At 48.9% G+C, this 15,337-nt stretch overlaps 1 protein-coding gene across 4 annotated transcripts in view; it reads left to right on the top strand.

Annotated features, from left to right (window-relative positions):
* Positions 1–15,337, top strand: part of yeats2 (YEATS domain containing 2) — a 210,402-nt gene that overhangs the window by 58,284 nt on the left and 136,781 nt on the right. For all 4 annotated transcript variants that reach the window (XM_072474759.1, XM_072474758.1, XM_072474756.1 and 1 more), the window contains exons 9-11: positions 8,097–8,141; positions 10,142–10,415; positions 13,024–13,269. In XM_072474759.1, the coding sequence (XP_072330860.1) occupies positions 8,097–8,141; positions 10,142–10,415; positions 13,024–13,269 (565 nt within the window). The remainder of the gene's footprint in view (positions 1–8,096; positions 8,142–10,141; positions 10,416–13,023; positions 13,270–15,337) is intronic.

Genomic DNA, 15,337 nt, shown 5'->3' with positions numbered 1-15,337 from the left:
ATGCACTGGCTGAGACTGGGATGGAATGCACTGGCTGAAACTGGGATGGAATGCACTGGCTGAGGCTGGGATGGAATGCACTGACTGAGAGTGGGATCGAATACACTGGCTGAGACTGGGAAGGAATGCACTGGCTGAGACTGGGATGGAATGCACTGGCTGAGAGTGGGATGGAATGCACTGGCTGTGACGGATGGAATGCACTGTCTGAGAGTGGGATGGAATGCACTGGTTGTGAGTGGGATTGAATGCACTGGCTGAGACTGGGATGGAATGCACTGGTTGTGAGTGGGATCGAATACACTGGCTGAGACTGGGATGGAATGCACTGGCTGAAACTGGGATGGAATGCACTGGCTGAGACTGGGATGGAATGCACTGGCTGAGAGTGGGATTGAATACACTGGCTGAGACTGGGAAGGAATGCACTGACTGGGAGTGGGATGGAATGCACTGGCTGAGACTGGGATGGAAAGCTGGGAGTGGGATGGAATGCACTGGCTGAGACTGGGATGGAATGCACTGACTGAGAGTGGGATCAAATGCACTGCCGGAGACTGGGATGGAATGCACTGGCTGGGAGTGGGATGGAATGCACTGGCTGAGACTGGGATGGAAAGCTGGGAGTGGGATGGAATGCACTGGCTCAGACTGCGATGGAATGCACTGACTGAGAGTGGGATCAAATGCACTGCCGGAGACTGGGATGGAATGTACTGGCTGAGATAGGGATGCAATGCACTGGCTGAGACTGGGATGGAATGCACTGCCTGAGAGTGGGATGGAATGCATTGACTGGGAGTGGGATGGAATGCACCGGCTGAGAGTGGGATAGAAATCACTGGCTGAGACTGGGAAGGAATGCAATGGCTGAGACTGGGATGGAATGCACTGACTGGGAGTGGGATGGAATGCACTGACTGAGACTGGGATGGAATGCACTGGCTGAGACTGGGATGGAATGCACTGGCTGAGACTGGGAAGTAATGCACTGGCTGGTAGTGGGATGGAATGCACTGCCTGAGAGTGGGATGGAATGCACTGGCTGAGACTGGGAAAGGAATGCACTGGCTGAGACTGGTATGGAATGCACTGACTGGGAATGGGATGGAATGCACTGACTGAGACTGGGATGGAATGCACTGACTGGGAGTGGGATGGAATGCACTGGCTGAGACTGGGATGGAATGCACTGGCTGAGACTGGGAAGGAATGCACTGGCTGAGACTGGGATGGAATGCACTGACTGGGAGTGGGATGGAATGCACTGAATGAGACTGGGATGGAATGCACTGACTGGGAGTGGGATGGAATGCACTGGCTGAGAGTGGGATCAAATGCAATGGCTGAGACTGGGGTGGAATGCACTGCCTGAGACTGGGATGGAATGCACTGGCTGAGAGTGGGATCGAATGCACTGGCTGAGACTGGGATGGGATGCACTGACTGAGACTGGGATGGAATGCACTGGCTGAGACTGGGGTGATGGCACTGGCTGAGACTGGGATGGGATGCACTGGCTGAGACTGGGATGGGATGCACTGGCTGAGACTGGGGTGATGGCACTGGCTGAGACTGGGATGGGATGCACTGGCTGAGACTGGGATCGAATGCACTGGCTGAGACTGGGGTGGAATGCACTGCCTGAGTCTGGGATGGAATGCACTGGCTGAGAGTGGGATGGAATGCACTGGCTGAGAGTGGGATCGAATGCGCTGGCTGAGACTGGGATGGAATGCACTGCCTGAGACTGGGATGGAATGCACTGGCTGAGACTGGGATGGAATGCACTGGTTGTGAGTGGGATCGAATGCACTGGCTGAGACTGGGATGGAATGCACTGGCTGAGACTGGGATGGAATGCACTGGCTGAGACTGGGATGGAATGCACTGCCTGAGACTGGGATGGAATGCACTGCCGGAGACTGGGATGGGATGCACTGGCTGACACTGGGATGGAATGCACTGCCGGAGACTGGGATGGGATGCACTGGCTGAGAGTGGGATCGAATGCACTGCCGGAGACTGGGATGGGATGCACTGGCTGAGACTGCGATGGAATGCACTGGCTGTGACTGGTATGGAATGCACTGGCTGAGACTGGGATGGAATGCACTGGCTGAGTCTGGGATGGGATGCACTGACTGCAACTGAGATGGAATGCACTGGCTGAGACATGGAAGGAATGCACTGGCTGAGACTGGGATGGAATGCACTGGCTGAGACTGGGATGGAATGCACTGACTGGGAGTGGGATCGAATGCACTGGCTGAGACTGGGGTGGAATGCACTGGCTGAGACTGGGATGGAATGCACTGACTGGGAGTGGGATCGAATGCACTGGCTGAGACTGGGGAGGAATGCACTGGCTGAGACTGGGATGGAATGCACTGGCTGAGACTGGGATGGGATGCACTGTCTGAAACTGGGATGGGATGCAGTGGCTGAGAATGGGGTGGAATGCACTGGCTGAGACTGGGGTGGAATGCACTGGCTGAGACTGGGATGGAATGCCCTGGCTGAGACATGGAAGGAATGCACTGGCTGAGACTGGGATGGAATGCACTGTCTGAAACTGGGATGGGATGCAGTGGCTGAGACTGGGGTGGAATGCACTGGCTGAGACTGGGATGGAATGCACTGACTGGGAGTGGGATCGAATGCACTGGCCGAGACTGGGGTGGAATGCACTGGCTGAGACTGGGATGGAATGCACTGGCTGAGACTGGGGTGGAATGCACTGGCTGAGACTGGGATGGAATGCACTGACTGGGAGTGGGATCGAATGCACTGACTGGGAGTGGGATCGAATGCACTGCCTGAGATTTGGGTGGAATGCACTGGCTGTGGCGGATGGAATGCACTGCCGGAGACTGGGATGGAATGCACTGACTGAGACTGGGATGGAATGCACTGCCTGAGACTGGGATGGAATGCACTGACTGAGACTGGGATGGAATGCACTGGCTGAGACTGGGATGGAATGCACTGGCTGAGACTGGGGTGAATGCACTGACTGAGACTCGGATGGAAGGCACTGACTGGGAGTGGGATCGAATGCACTGGCTGAGACTGGGGTGGAATGCACTGGCTGAGACTGGGATGGAATGCACTGGCTGAGACTGGGGTGGAATGCACTGGCTGAGACTGGGATGGAATGCACTGACTGGGAGTGGGATCGAATGCACTGACTGGGAGTGGGATCGAATGCACTGCCTGAGATTTGGGTGGAATGCACTGGCTGTGGCGGATGGAATGCACTGCCGGAGACTGGGATGGAATGCACTGACTGAGACTGGGATGGAATGCACTGCCTGAGACTGGGATGGAATGCACTGACTGAGACTGGGATGGAATGCACTGGCTGAGACTGGGATGGAATGCACTGGCTGAGACTGGGGTGGAATGCACTGCCTTGGACTGGGATGGGATGCACTGGCTGAGACTGGGGTGGAATGCACTGCCTGAGACTGGGGTGGAATGCACTGCCTGAGACTGGGATGGGATGCACTGGCTGAGACTGGAGTGGAATGCACTGACTGAGACTGGGATGGGATGCACTGGCTGAGACTGTGGTGAATGCACTGGCTGAGATTGGGATGGGATGCACTGGCTGAGACTGGGATTGAAGCAGCTTCAGTTGTAGCTTTCAACATAGAGTTGGATCATTATTTGAAAAGAAATTTTTTTGATGGGCTATGGGTAAAAGCTGGATGAGTAAGCTGAGCTGAGTTGCTGTTCCAGAGAGCTGGCACGGATACAGTGGGCTGAATGGACTCCTATGATCTAACCATTCTATGACTGTAGGTACTGTGTTAAACCCAGTTTACACAGACATTCTGGGGAGAGAGAGCGAGCAGGAGTGTAGAACCTGCCTTCATGGGCCATTGTGGGGTTAGACTCCAGTGTGCACAGAAATGGGGGCAGAGGTGTGTGAGCATTGCAGTGCACCCTGATCATGGCCTCTCACCGTCTCCTTGTTGTGAGAGTGTTGCACTGTGTCAGTGCGGCTCCTCACCATCAGCGTGGCTGCACATTGTAAACCTGGCTCCATGTTGTGAGTGGTCCAATTTTCAGTTTCCGAGTAAAGGGAATGCCACAGATAGGCTGCACATCAGCAGCAAATTAAGCCTAAAGAGCATTATCTAGGCAGGATGGAGATATCTTTGCTTGTTATACTTAGAATGACCAAACAGAAGAGCAAAGCACTCTCTCCCATGATCTCACTCGGAGGCATATGCACTCCTTCTGCTCACATCATTAGGGAGTGGTGTGACAGTTTTATTCTGCAGCTAACCTGACCTAGGAGTGATTAATGGGGGCGTTTGAAGAAAGCTTTACTCTTCTGTATCTTATGTATCCTACCCCCACCTGCCTCAAGTGACCTAACCCCAGCCTTTGGAGGTCCTGTGGCAGCACTCCCCCCAGTGGTACGGAAGCACAGTGGTTAGCACAGTTGCTTCACAGCTCCAGGGTCTCAGGTTCGATTCCCGGCTTGGGTCACTGTCTGTGTGGAGTTTGCACGTTCTCCCCGTGTCTGCGTGGGTTTCCTCCGAGTGCTCCGATTTCCTCCCACAGTCCAAAGATGTGCAGGTTAGGTGGATTGGCCATGCTAAATTGCCATCAATGTCCAAAAAGGAGGGGTTACTGGATTACGGGTTAGGGTGGAGGTGTGGGCTTAGGTAGGGTGCTCTTTCCAAGACCCGGTGCAGTCTCGATGGGCTGAATAGCCTCCTTCTGCACTGTAAATTCTATGATTCTATTCTTCAATTATGTTAGGACTGTAATGGAATATTAAGCTGTCCTAACTCGGGTACATTATGGGTCACATATGGGGAGGCGGTGGCATAGTGGTATTTTCACTGGACTAATAAACCAGAGGTCCAGAGTAATGCTCTGGAAATTCAGGTTCAAATCCTACCACTGCAGATAGTGAAATTTGAATTCAATAAAAATCTGGAATTACCCGGGTTTGAACCTGACCCTGGGTCACTGTCCTTGTGGAGTTTGCACATTCTTCCCTTGTCTGCGTCGGTCCCGCCCCACAACCCAAAAGATGAATTCCTTAATTGAGAATAAAAATGAATTGGGTACTCTAAATTTATATTTTAAAAAAATCTGGAATTACAAGCCTAACGATGATCGTGAAACCATTGTCGATTGTCGTAAAAACCCATCTGGTTCACTAATGTCCTTTTGGGAAGGAAACCTGTCATCCTTACCTGGTCTGACCTGCAAGCCTGCAGACCCACAGCAGAGTGGTTGACTTTTATCTGCCCTCTCGAGGACAATTAGGGATGGGCATAAAATGCTGGCACATCCTGCGATGCCCACATTCCACGAACAAATTTTTAAAAACATGCAAAATAAATGACCCTCTGCAGTGCCTCGTCAATCTGTTCCAGGAGAAGTACAATGTGGGTTAGATACAGAGTAAAGCTCCTTCACTACTGTCGTAATGGGCATTCCTAAATGAGATATAGTGTAGATTAGATGCAATGAAGAAAAACATTCATATTTATTTGACAAGTTTGACATTCTCAGGACATCCAGGGCACTTCCCAGCCAATTAAATGGTTCTGCAATGTCGCTTCTGTCGTAATGTAGGGAAAAAAGCAAATTACTGCGGATGCTGGAATCTGAAACTAAAGAGAAAATGTGGAAAATCTCAGCAGGTCTGGCAGCATCTGTAGGGAGAGAAAAGAGCTTAACGTTTCGAGTCCGATGACTCTTTGTCAAAGCTAACAGACAGAGAAATTGGGAAATATTTATACTGTGGAGTGAGAATGAAAGATGAGTCATAGCCACAGAAACCCAGGGAAACCTGGTGCTAATGGCCACAGAAACCATGGGGAAAGAGTGCTAATGACAGTCCCCAGAGAGAACAAAATATGTGAAAGGTCAAACAGCAGGGAAACTAACATCAGCGGATGAACTGTAGATGTGGGGAGAGGGGAAGGGGGAAGCAAAGAGGAGAAAGGTTAAGGAAAGATGGATAAGATTGGGGGGGGGGGAATTAAATATATTTTAAGGAAGAAAGAAATGGTAAAAGACAGTTAAAATGAAATGGGATGAAAACAAATGGGTCGAGGTGGGGTAGAGCTGATCATCTGAAGTTGTTGAATTCGATGTTCAGGCCGGAAGGCTGTAACGGGCCGAACCGGAAGATGAGATGTTGTTCCTCGAGTTTGCATTGAGCTTCACTGGAACATTGCAGCAGGCCAAGAACAGACATGTGGGCATGGGAACAGGGTCTTTTGTTAAAATGGCAAGCAGCAGGAAGATCAGGGTCCTGAATGCGCACAGACCGAAGATGCTCAGCAAAGCGATCACCCAGTCTGCGTTTGGTCTCTCCAATATAGAGGAGACCACATTGGGAGCAGCGAATGCAGTAACCAAATTGGAAGAGATGCAAGTGAAATGCTGCTTAACCTGGAATGAGTGTTTTGGGCCTGGGATGTTAAGCATGGAAGAGGTAAAGGGGCAGGTGTTATACCTTCTGCGATTGCATGGGAAGGTGCCATGGGTGATGGGAGAGGTACTGGGTATAGTGGAGGAGTGGACTAGATTGTCTCAGAGGGAACGGTCTCTGCGGAATGCTGACACAGGGAGTGAAGGGACGGTATGTTTGGTGGTGGCGTCACGCTGGAGTTGGCGAAATTGGCAGAGGATTATGCTTTGCACACGGAGGCTGGTGGGATGAAATGTGAGAACGAGGGGGACTCTATCCTTGTTCTGGGAGGAAGCGGAGGGGGGAGGGTAGTGGCACGGGAGATGGACCGCACACTGTTGAGGGCCTGTCCATAACTGTAGGTGGGAAATCACGGTTGAGGAAGAAGGAACATATTTTCTAAGCACAATTTTGGAAAGTGGCATCTTCGGAACAAATGCGACTGAGGCAAAGGAGTTGAGAGAAAGGGATGGAGTCCTTACAGGGTGTAGGTTTTGGAGAGCTGTAGTCCAGATAGCTGTGGGAGTCAGTGGGCTTGTAGTGGATATTAGTGGTAGTCAGTGGGAGTAACGTAGGGAAACCTGGTTGCCAATTTCTCACAGCAAACTCCCACAAACAGCAATAGTGTTGGTTGAGTTATAAGTATTTCCCAAGACATCAGATGGATTCCTACTGTTCCTCGTGTAGTGCTGTAGGGCGGCAGGGTGGTGCAGTGGTTGGCACTGCTGCCTCACAGCTCCAGGGTCCCGGGTTCAATTCCGGCCTGGGTGACTGTGTGGAGTTTGCAGTTTCTCCCCGTGTCTGCATGGGTTTCCTCCCGGTGCTCCCGTTTCCTCCCACAGTCCAAAGATGTGCAAGTTAGGTGGATTGACCATGCTAAATTTCCCCTTGTGACAAAAAGGCTAGGTGGGGTTACGGGGATAGGGTGGAGGAGTTGGCTTAAATATGGTGCTCTTTCTAAGGGCCGTTGCGGACTCGATGGGCCAAATGGCCTCCTTCTGCATTGTAAATTCTATGATTCTACGATCTGCAGGCAGTCAGGACCTCAGTTTAATATTCCATATAAAAGTTTGTACCTCCAACACCTTCAGTATGCACTGGTGTCAACCTAGAAGATGTGCTCATGTCCTGGAGTGGAGCTGGGATCCACGAGCAGGCTGAGAGATGAGAGTGGTACCACTGAGGCAAGCTGACATGATATGTACACTCTATGAAGCTCTCTCTATATCGACTCATTGAGTGGTTCCAGGTTACACAAAATAGATGCAAAATGAAGCTCCTTTTGCCGAATATCCGTAAAGTGATCCAGTGCTCACCTAGTCCGACATTTCAATATCCAACATCAACCATCATCTGGGTTCAATTCTAAATTTGGGTCTATGTGAGGCTTGTGATTGATCTGTTTACAGCTTGCCTACACAGAGAAGAGAGTTTCGACCCAAGTATTTTGCCCATGCCTACTCTCGGAGTGGAAAATGTAGCCAGCTAACATAGCATTACTTTGGGTTAGATCGGATGTGAGGCCCCAGAAAGGACTGACCCACGACTGTACTCCGTGACTGTACCACCATTTTCTTATTGGTTGTATTGAATGGACGCAGCTGTCTTTTGCTTTGTTGATTTGAGTTTGATGTTTTTTCCACAGCTGGACAGAACTTACACTGGTTTGCAGACACTTGGTGCAGAAACGGTATACTTTAATCTTTATCCCGCTCTCCTTTTTCTTCTGTAGCTTCCTTGTCCACTTGGTTCTTTCAGTTATGTAGCTGCGACACCTCGGTTACGATTTCAACCACACCTCCATTGCTCAGACATGAATCTGGACAGTGAGGGTGAGCCAGCCGCCAATATGTAAATTAGCGGCAAATGTCTGTGTAAGGGGACAAGAAGAGGAATCCGAGTTGGGATTTTCTTCATTCCATCCCACTGCTGCTGGGCCGACAACTTCTCAGTTGAAATATTGAGACCGGGATTCTCCGGGACCACCCGCTAGCCACGGGATTCGCGATGACCTGCTGAATCCCGCGTCGGGCCAAAATCGGGATTTGTGCCAGCATCAAACTATTTACGAGTCTCCCTCCCTGCCCTGATGGCCATAATGGGTTTCCTGCCTTGACCCAGCGGGAAGATGCAAATCGCTCATTGGAGCTGTTTAGCATGTTATTGACGATAAGGATGCCCGATTAACCTGCCAGCTGGGATGCTCCAGCCATCTCAGCCGAGAATCCCACAGGCTTGAATTGGTGCAAGTCCTGAGGACGTGGACCTGGTGGCTTACAATCTGAGAGGTGGCAACTGCCCTCCCCAGAATTGCCTCCATGGGGGCCGAGGGAGGTTCTTCATGGGAGGCCTGTGCTGGGCTGAGGTCAGGGTCCTTCCTGGGATGAAGCTCATTTGGCTGCTCTTCTCACCTGCAGCATTTAAACCCTTTCAACAGTCAGTCAGTATCTAAAAATTCAAGTTTGTTTCATAATAAAGTGAAAGGCCAGAATTCTCCGGTCATTGCGATTCACTTTTCCCACCGGCACACACCCACTCCTGTTGGGTGCCTCTTTGTTCTCAAGTGCTTCCTTGAAAGAGCAGCTGAAGGGTGAGTGAGAGCGGAGAATGGCGGCGGGGGGAGGGGGGGGGATTCTGATGAGGGGGCCCCTCACGAGCAATTACGGCGGAGAGGAGTACCCTGCCGGCGATCTAGGGGTCGCTGCAGCAGCAGTTTGAGATTGGGGCACCCTTTAAACAGGGTGCCCCAGACTCTGAGATGCAGGACCTGTCAGAGAGATTAGGCCCTGCTCCACTCAGTACCTACGTTGACAATGGAGTGACCCGACAAATTTCAAACTGCTATTGCATGGCATGTTGGGGCCGCTCCGAGAGCCAACGGAAATCACTATCGCTTTCCTGCTGACGAGATCACTTAGTCACGGATCGGGAGAATCGTGCCCTAAATCTCTCATTTATATTAATAACATAGAAATTACCGTGTGTGGTAATTATCAAATGCTTAATCCACACATGTGATTTTCCTCCGACCACTTTCATCGTGCTGGTGTTAGCCTAAAATTAAAGTTGAAGCAAGGAGACAAGTGTCTCCTTTAAATTAGAGGTTGGTTTGGCCAGCTGATGTGTTGTGATTTCATCCAGTAATATCGGCAACATCATTTCTAAATTTATGGAGTGTAGCCCGGCAACAGCTCAATTAAAAAATTTTCAGCCATATTTTGAAATTCATGGCCTCACCCCTCATGGCCTTTGTAACCTTTGTAACTTCCTAGACCATTGCTCTAAATCTGACCACCTGAATCTCCCATTTTCATTGCTCTACCATTGATGGCCTTCAGCTGCCTAGGTCCTAAGTTCTGGAATTCCTTCTATAAACATTTTGCTTTTGTTTTGAGCGTTTTTCTTTCTTAAACCTCTCATCCCAGCTAAGGCACTGCATAAAATCTGTTTGACCAATTTTGGGATCACCTGTCCTGTTGTATCTTTACGTGGCTGGGTGTCAAGTTTTGTTTGGAAACTCTCCTGATATTTTCTGATATGGAAGGCACTATTTTGAATATATCTCAGTTTAGATGGTAGCCCATTCCTGTGCTGATACTGGCTCTGTGCATCTTTCTGTCTCTCTGCCTTATTTGGAACGTTGTTAGTGCTGTAATGACGGTATTCTCTCTTATGTTCCCCTTGGAACAGGTGGTGGACGTTGAACTTCACCGTGACTCTCTTGGGGAGGAGTACCTTCCCAGAGCAGTGCCTCCTTCTGGCTCCACTGCAGTACTTCTGTCTTCATCCTCCTCCTGCTCCTCCTCCTGCAGCAGGACCCCTCAGTCTGTCACCCCCTCACAACCTGCAATGTCCTCCACTCCCCCAATGACGTCAGCAGGAGGTGTTCATGTGTCTGCAGCAGCTTTGAGCTCAGCTTCTGCAAAGCAGTCACACGACTCTCTGGGATTCACTTCAGAAAAAGGTGAGATGGGTCTTGCATCACCAACGAGCCACATACACCTGTGTACAAACCCCACACAAAACATGGAGTCACACGTGTCTGTGTGCAACCCAAAACCAAATAGTGCGAAACAATTACGTACAACCCCCAAACTGAGTCGCATGTATAAGTATGTACAAGTCCCCTAAACCAAACAAGGAAACACATACATGGATGTACAAACTTGAAGGAAAAATAGAACCACAGTTGCATGTACAAATCCCAAAAACAATCATGGACTCACACATGTACATATAATATGCAAACCAAACATGAAATTACACACACACACACACACACCCTAAATCCAACACCAGTATGAACAAACCCCAAAGCAAACACAGTCACCGACATGAAAACCATGAACCAAAAATGGACCTACGTAGAAAAGACACAATGTCCAAAATTAAACACTGAATCGCATACATAACCACTAATCCTAAAATTAAACAGTGAATATGTGCAAACCTGGGGCGAGATTCTCCGACCCACCGTCGGGTCGGAGAATCGCCGGGGGCTGGCGTGAATCCCGCCCCTGCCGGTTGCCGAATTCTCCGGCACCGGATATTCGTCGGGGGCGGGAATCGCGCTGCGCCGGTTGGCGGGCCTTCCCGCGCGATTCTCCGACCCGGATGGGCCGAAGTCCCGCCGCTAAAATGCCTGTCCCGCCGGCGTAGATTAAACCACCTACCTTACCGGCGGGACAAGGCGGCGCGGGCGGGCTCCGGGGTCCTGGGGGGGGGCGCGGGGCGATCTGGTCCCGGGGGGGCGCCCCCACGGTGGCCTGGCCCGCGATCGGGGCCCACCGATCCGCGGGAGTGCCTGTGCCGTGGGGGCACTCTTTTCCTTCCGCCTCCGCCACGGTCTCCACCATGGCGGAGGCAGAAGAGACTCCCTCCACTGCGCATGCGTGGGAATGCCGTCAGCGGCCGCTAACGCTCCCACGCATGTGCCGCCCGGAGATGTCATTTCCGCGCCAGCTGGTGCCCCGCCAAAGGCCTTTTCCGCCAGCTGGCGGGGTGGAAATTCGTCCGGCGCTGACCTAGCCCCTTAAGGTTGGGGCTCGGCCCCCAAATATGCGGAGCATTCCGCACCTTTGGGGCGGCGCGATGCCCGACTGATTTGCGCCGTTTTGGGCGCCAGTCGGCGGACATCGCGCCGATACCGGAGAATTTCGCCCCTGAAACGGTGAACCAGATATGCACTTTTGTAAAAATTCAAACCAAACACCAAAGGGAATGCTTGTTTAAATATTTTCCAGATAATACATGCAGCTGTTTAAAGTACTTGTATGCTAATACTGCACAGCAGAATCTCAAGACCCAGGTTCTGTGTTTTGTTTGTAAAAGTGATTACATTTGAGTCTTTTTCTGTCAGTTCTTAAAGAGGCAGGTGGGGCTTATTAATGAAAAGCTTGTAGTAATGAGCAAAATATGTATCTATTTAACATAATGCATTTGAAGGGCTGAATTTACAAATTAAAACTGTGCTGTCTTGTCACAATTGACAACTTTCAGGACAGAGGGAGAAAAAGTAAATGCCATAATTGCCTCCCCCTAGCCGAGAGGCAAAGTGTAATGTCCCAGCTTTTGACCAGTCTGATCTTACGCAGTTCAATGGTGGGCCAAGTGCAGCCCACCTGGGTTCTGAGTGCAGCCCACAAGACATTTTGTTGACCGTTGCAGGGCTGCCACATCCTGCTGTTTTCAGTCCGGATAGTTTTTTCCCTACCGGTATGACTGAAGTGATACACACAAAGCAAGGGCAAGTGAAGAGAGGTGCTTGTTGATTGCTCACAACATTGACTGTGAGAGCCGTGCACTCCCCCTGCGTCCAAAGTGTAAATATTTATTTTGTTTTTAACATTTGAAGTTGATGTTAATTCTAATAATATATAAATGATTAAGCATTTTCTATAACTCGTTATGAAATATTTGACGTACACTAAATGTATTTAATCTTATTAATGGGGCCATGGTTAGTGAACAAGCCCGATTTCAATCTTGCGGCCCACTGAGATGAAGGAGGGCCACTTATGCGGCCAACTCACTAACCGAGTTTGCCCATTACAGCTCTAGATGGTTACATAAATTAGACTTGTATTTACTTAGCATTGATGGGACGGCCTAATTGAAGCTATTTAAAGGATTTGAAAGAGTAAATAGAGAGGACCATTTTACTCTGGTAGGAGAGTCCAGAACAAGGAGGTGAGGGTGGTGTAACCTTAAAACTAGAACTGGACTGTTCATGCACAATGTCAGGAAGCACTTGCAGAAATGGTAGTGAAATTCTGGAACTCTCTCCCACAAAGTACTGCTGAGATTAGGTCAGTTGAATATTTCAAAATTGAGATTGATAGATCTTGTTCGGCAACGGTAGTACGAGATATGGAATCAATGAAGGTAAATGGAGTTAAAATACAGATCAGACATGGTGTAATTTAATGATGAAACAGACTCCTAGATTACCTATGATTAGGAAAGATTTTACATTTGTACATGAATCAAACCTCAAGAAAGGTGGAGGATTAATGGAGGTCGCAATCCTCAAGTACTAATGGAATATGCTTTTGTTTCTTTTGTATTTACAGTTAAGGTGGAACTCCCTGTTAAAAGTGAAGTGGGTTCTAGCAGCCACTCGGGACAGTCTTCCCTGGAGCGCACACCAATCAGGCCGCTGGCCACTCAGAAGGTCACGTTTGGGACACATGGGAACTCGGCGTTCCAACCAATCACAGCCAGTTGCAAGATTGTCCCGCAGGGGCAGCTCCCCAGTCCTGCTGATTCTCCGGGGAAGTCCTTCCAGCCCATCACCATGAGCTGCAAAATTGTGTCAGGTACACCTATTCTCAACATTAAGAGATGTACGAAACACACAGTGCTGGAAAGTCTGAAAATCCAGATTGTTCCACACCATGAGAGAGGGGAAAATATGTTATAAAGAAGCGTACAATTAAAAAAGGAAAATTCTGGAAAATATCATGACTGAGTACATACATCAGGTCTAATGAGGGGAGGCACAAAAACACCTTTCTAAGATTGACAAAAATAAAGAGAGGAGTTATTAGGTTATCCCACCAGACATTTCACCCTGCTGTTTACCTGTTACCCCGATGTTGTCTTCAGAAAACAGCTCCTTCAACAAAAACACAATATTTATGGAAAGGATGAGAATCGTGACAAGGTGGGAACTCTAGAAAGGATGCAAAATTTAGTAGAATAAAGTGTTGGAAAAGATGGAATGTTGTTAAGGGTCTCAATGTCGGAAAGGATGGGCATAGCTGGAGAGGATGCAAAGGATGGTCAGTGGAAAGGATGGGAATAATGGAAAGGATGGAATGATCGAAAGAAAGATTTGCAATGCCATTGAGCTTTCATGACCCCAGGATGTTTAAAACCACTTGGTGGCCAATTAAACACTTTTGGAGTGTAGTCTCTGTTGTAACGTAAGGAACACAGCAGCCAACTTGTGCACAACTAAGGCCCCACAATGAAATTTGAGACAGTGACCTGATGATCTGTTATTACGTTAGTTGAGGAATAACTATTGGCCAGGGCACCGGGGTAACACCCTGCTCTTATTGTGGAATCATAGAATAGCGCAGAGAGGCCATTCAGCCTTTCAGGCCAGTGCTAGCTTCTACAAGAGCAATTTAGCCAATCTTACTCATCCACCTTTTCCCCCATAGCACTGCAACTGTTTTCCTTTCAGTTGCTTATCCAATTTATTTTTGAAGACCATCTTTGAGTCTGCCCGATACTGCCCTTTTAGGCAATGCATTCCCGATCCTAACTACTCGGTGCATGGAAAAAATGATTCTCCTCGGGTCACCTTTGATTCTTTTGCCATTCACCTTAAATTGTAATGTCCTCGGCCTTCTTGCCAATGGAAACAGTTTCTCTTCATCTTCTCGATCTTCAACTTCTCTGCAATAAATTTCACCAGCCACGTGACTGCTCATTCCACCTTGAAGTCAATCACTGTTATCCGCTCAGTTCTCAGTACTTTCAAGTTTTGTGTCATCTGCAAATGTTGCAATTGTGCCCTGTATAGCCAAGTTAAGTCATTAGTACGCATCAAGAAAAGCAGTAGGTCCATTACTGGCCTCTGGGAATACCACTGTATACTTTCATCCAGACTGAAAAACGACTGTTTACTCTCTGTTTCCTGTCACTCAGCTAAATTTATTCCAATGCTGCTACTGTCCCTTTTATTCTGTGGTTTCAACTTTGCTGGCAAGTCTACTTTGTAGCACTTTATTAAAGACCTTTTAGAAGTCCAGCTACCACATTACTTTCATCAGCCCTATCTGTTACCTCTTGTAAAAGTTCTGTCAAGTTAGCTTGTCACAACATTCCTTCAACAAATCTGTGCTGGCTTTCCTTAACTAATCCACGTTTGCCCAGGACTGTTAATTTTGTCCAGATTATTTTCTCTGAAATTGTTCCCGCCACTAAGGTTAAACTGACTGGCTGTTTTTGAAATGATGCCATTGTATCTTTGACGTACACCTGAAAGGGAAGATTGGTTTAACGTTTCACTTCATGCACGGCATCTCTGGCAGTGCAGGATGCCCTCCGCCTTACACTCTGAGAGTCAGCCTAAATGTTTGTGCTCAAATACCTAGAGTGGGACATGAACCCACAACCTTGTGAATCAGAGGCCAGAGTGCTACCAGCTCAGCCACGACTGACACACATTACATGATGATGAATAGGATGGGAATGATGGAAATGAAGGAATTATGGAAAAACATATTCAAGATATGGAATTACTGTAATTATGGAAAACTAGGAATAATGGAAAGGAGGGGGATAGTGAAGAGGATCGAATGGGTGGAAAGGATGGTTGTTTTGCATTTTTTAGCTCTGTCCTCCACTAGTTGATAACTGTGCCCCTGGTCT

The sequence above is a fragment of the Scyliorhinus torazame genome, chromosome 14 (assembly GCF_047496885.1).
Source record: "Scyliorhinus torazame isolate Kashiwa2021f chromosome 14, sScyTor2.1, whole genome shotgun sequence".
Lineage (NCBI taxonomy): Eukaryota > Metazoa > Chordata > Chondrichthyes > Carcharhiniformes > Scyliorhinidae > Scyliorhinus > Scyliorhinus torazame.
Note: the sequence above shows the minus strand (reverse complement) of the source record. Positions and strands in the feature narration are given on the sequence as shown.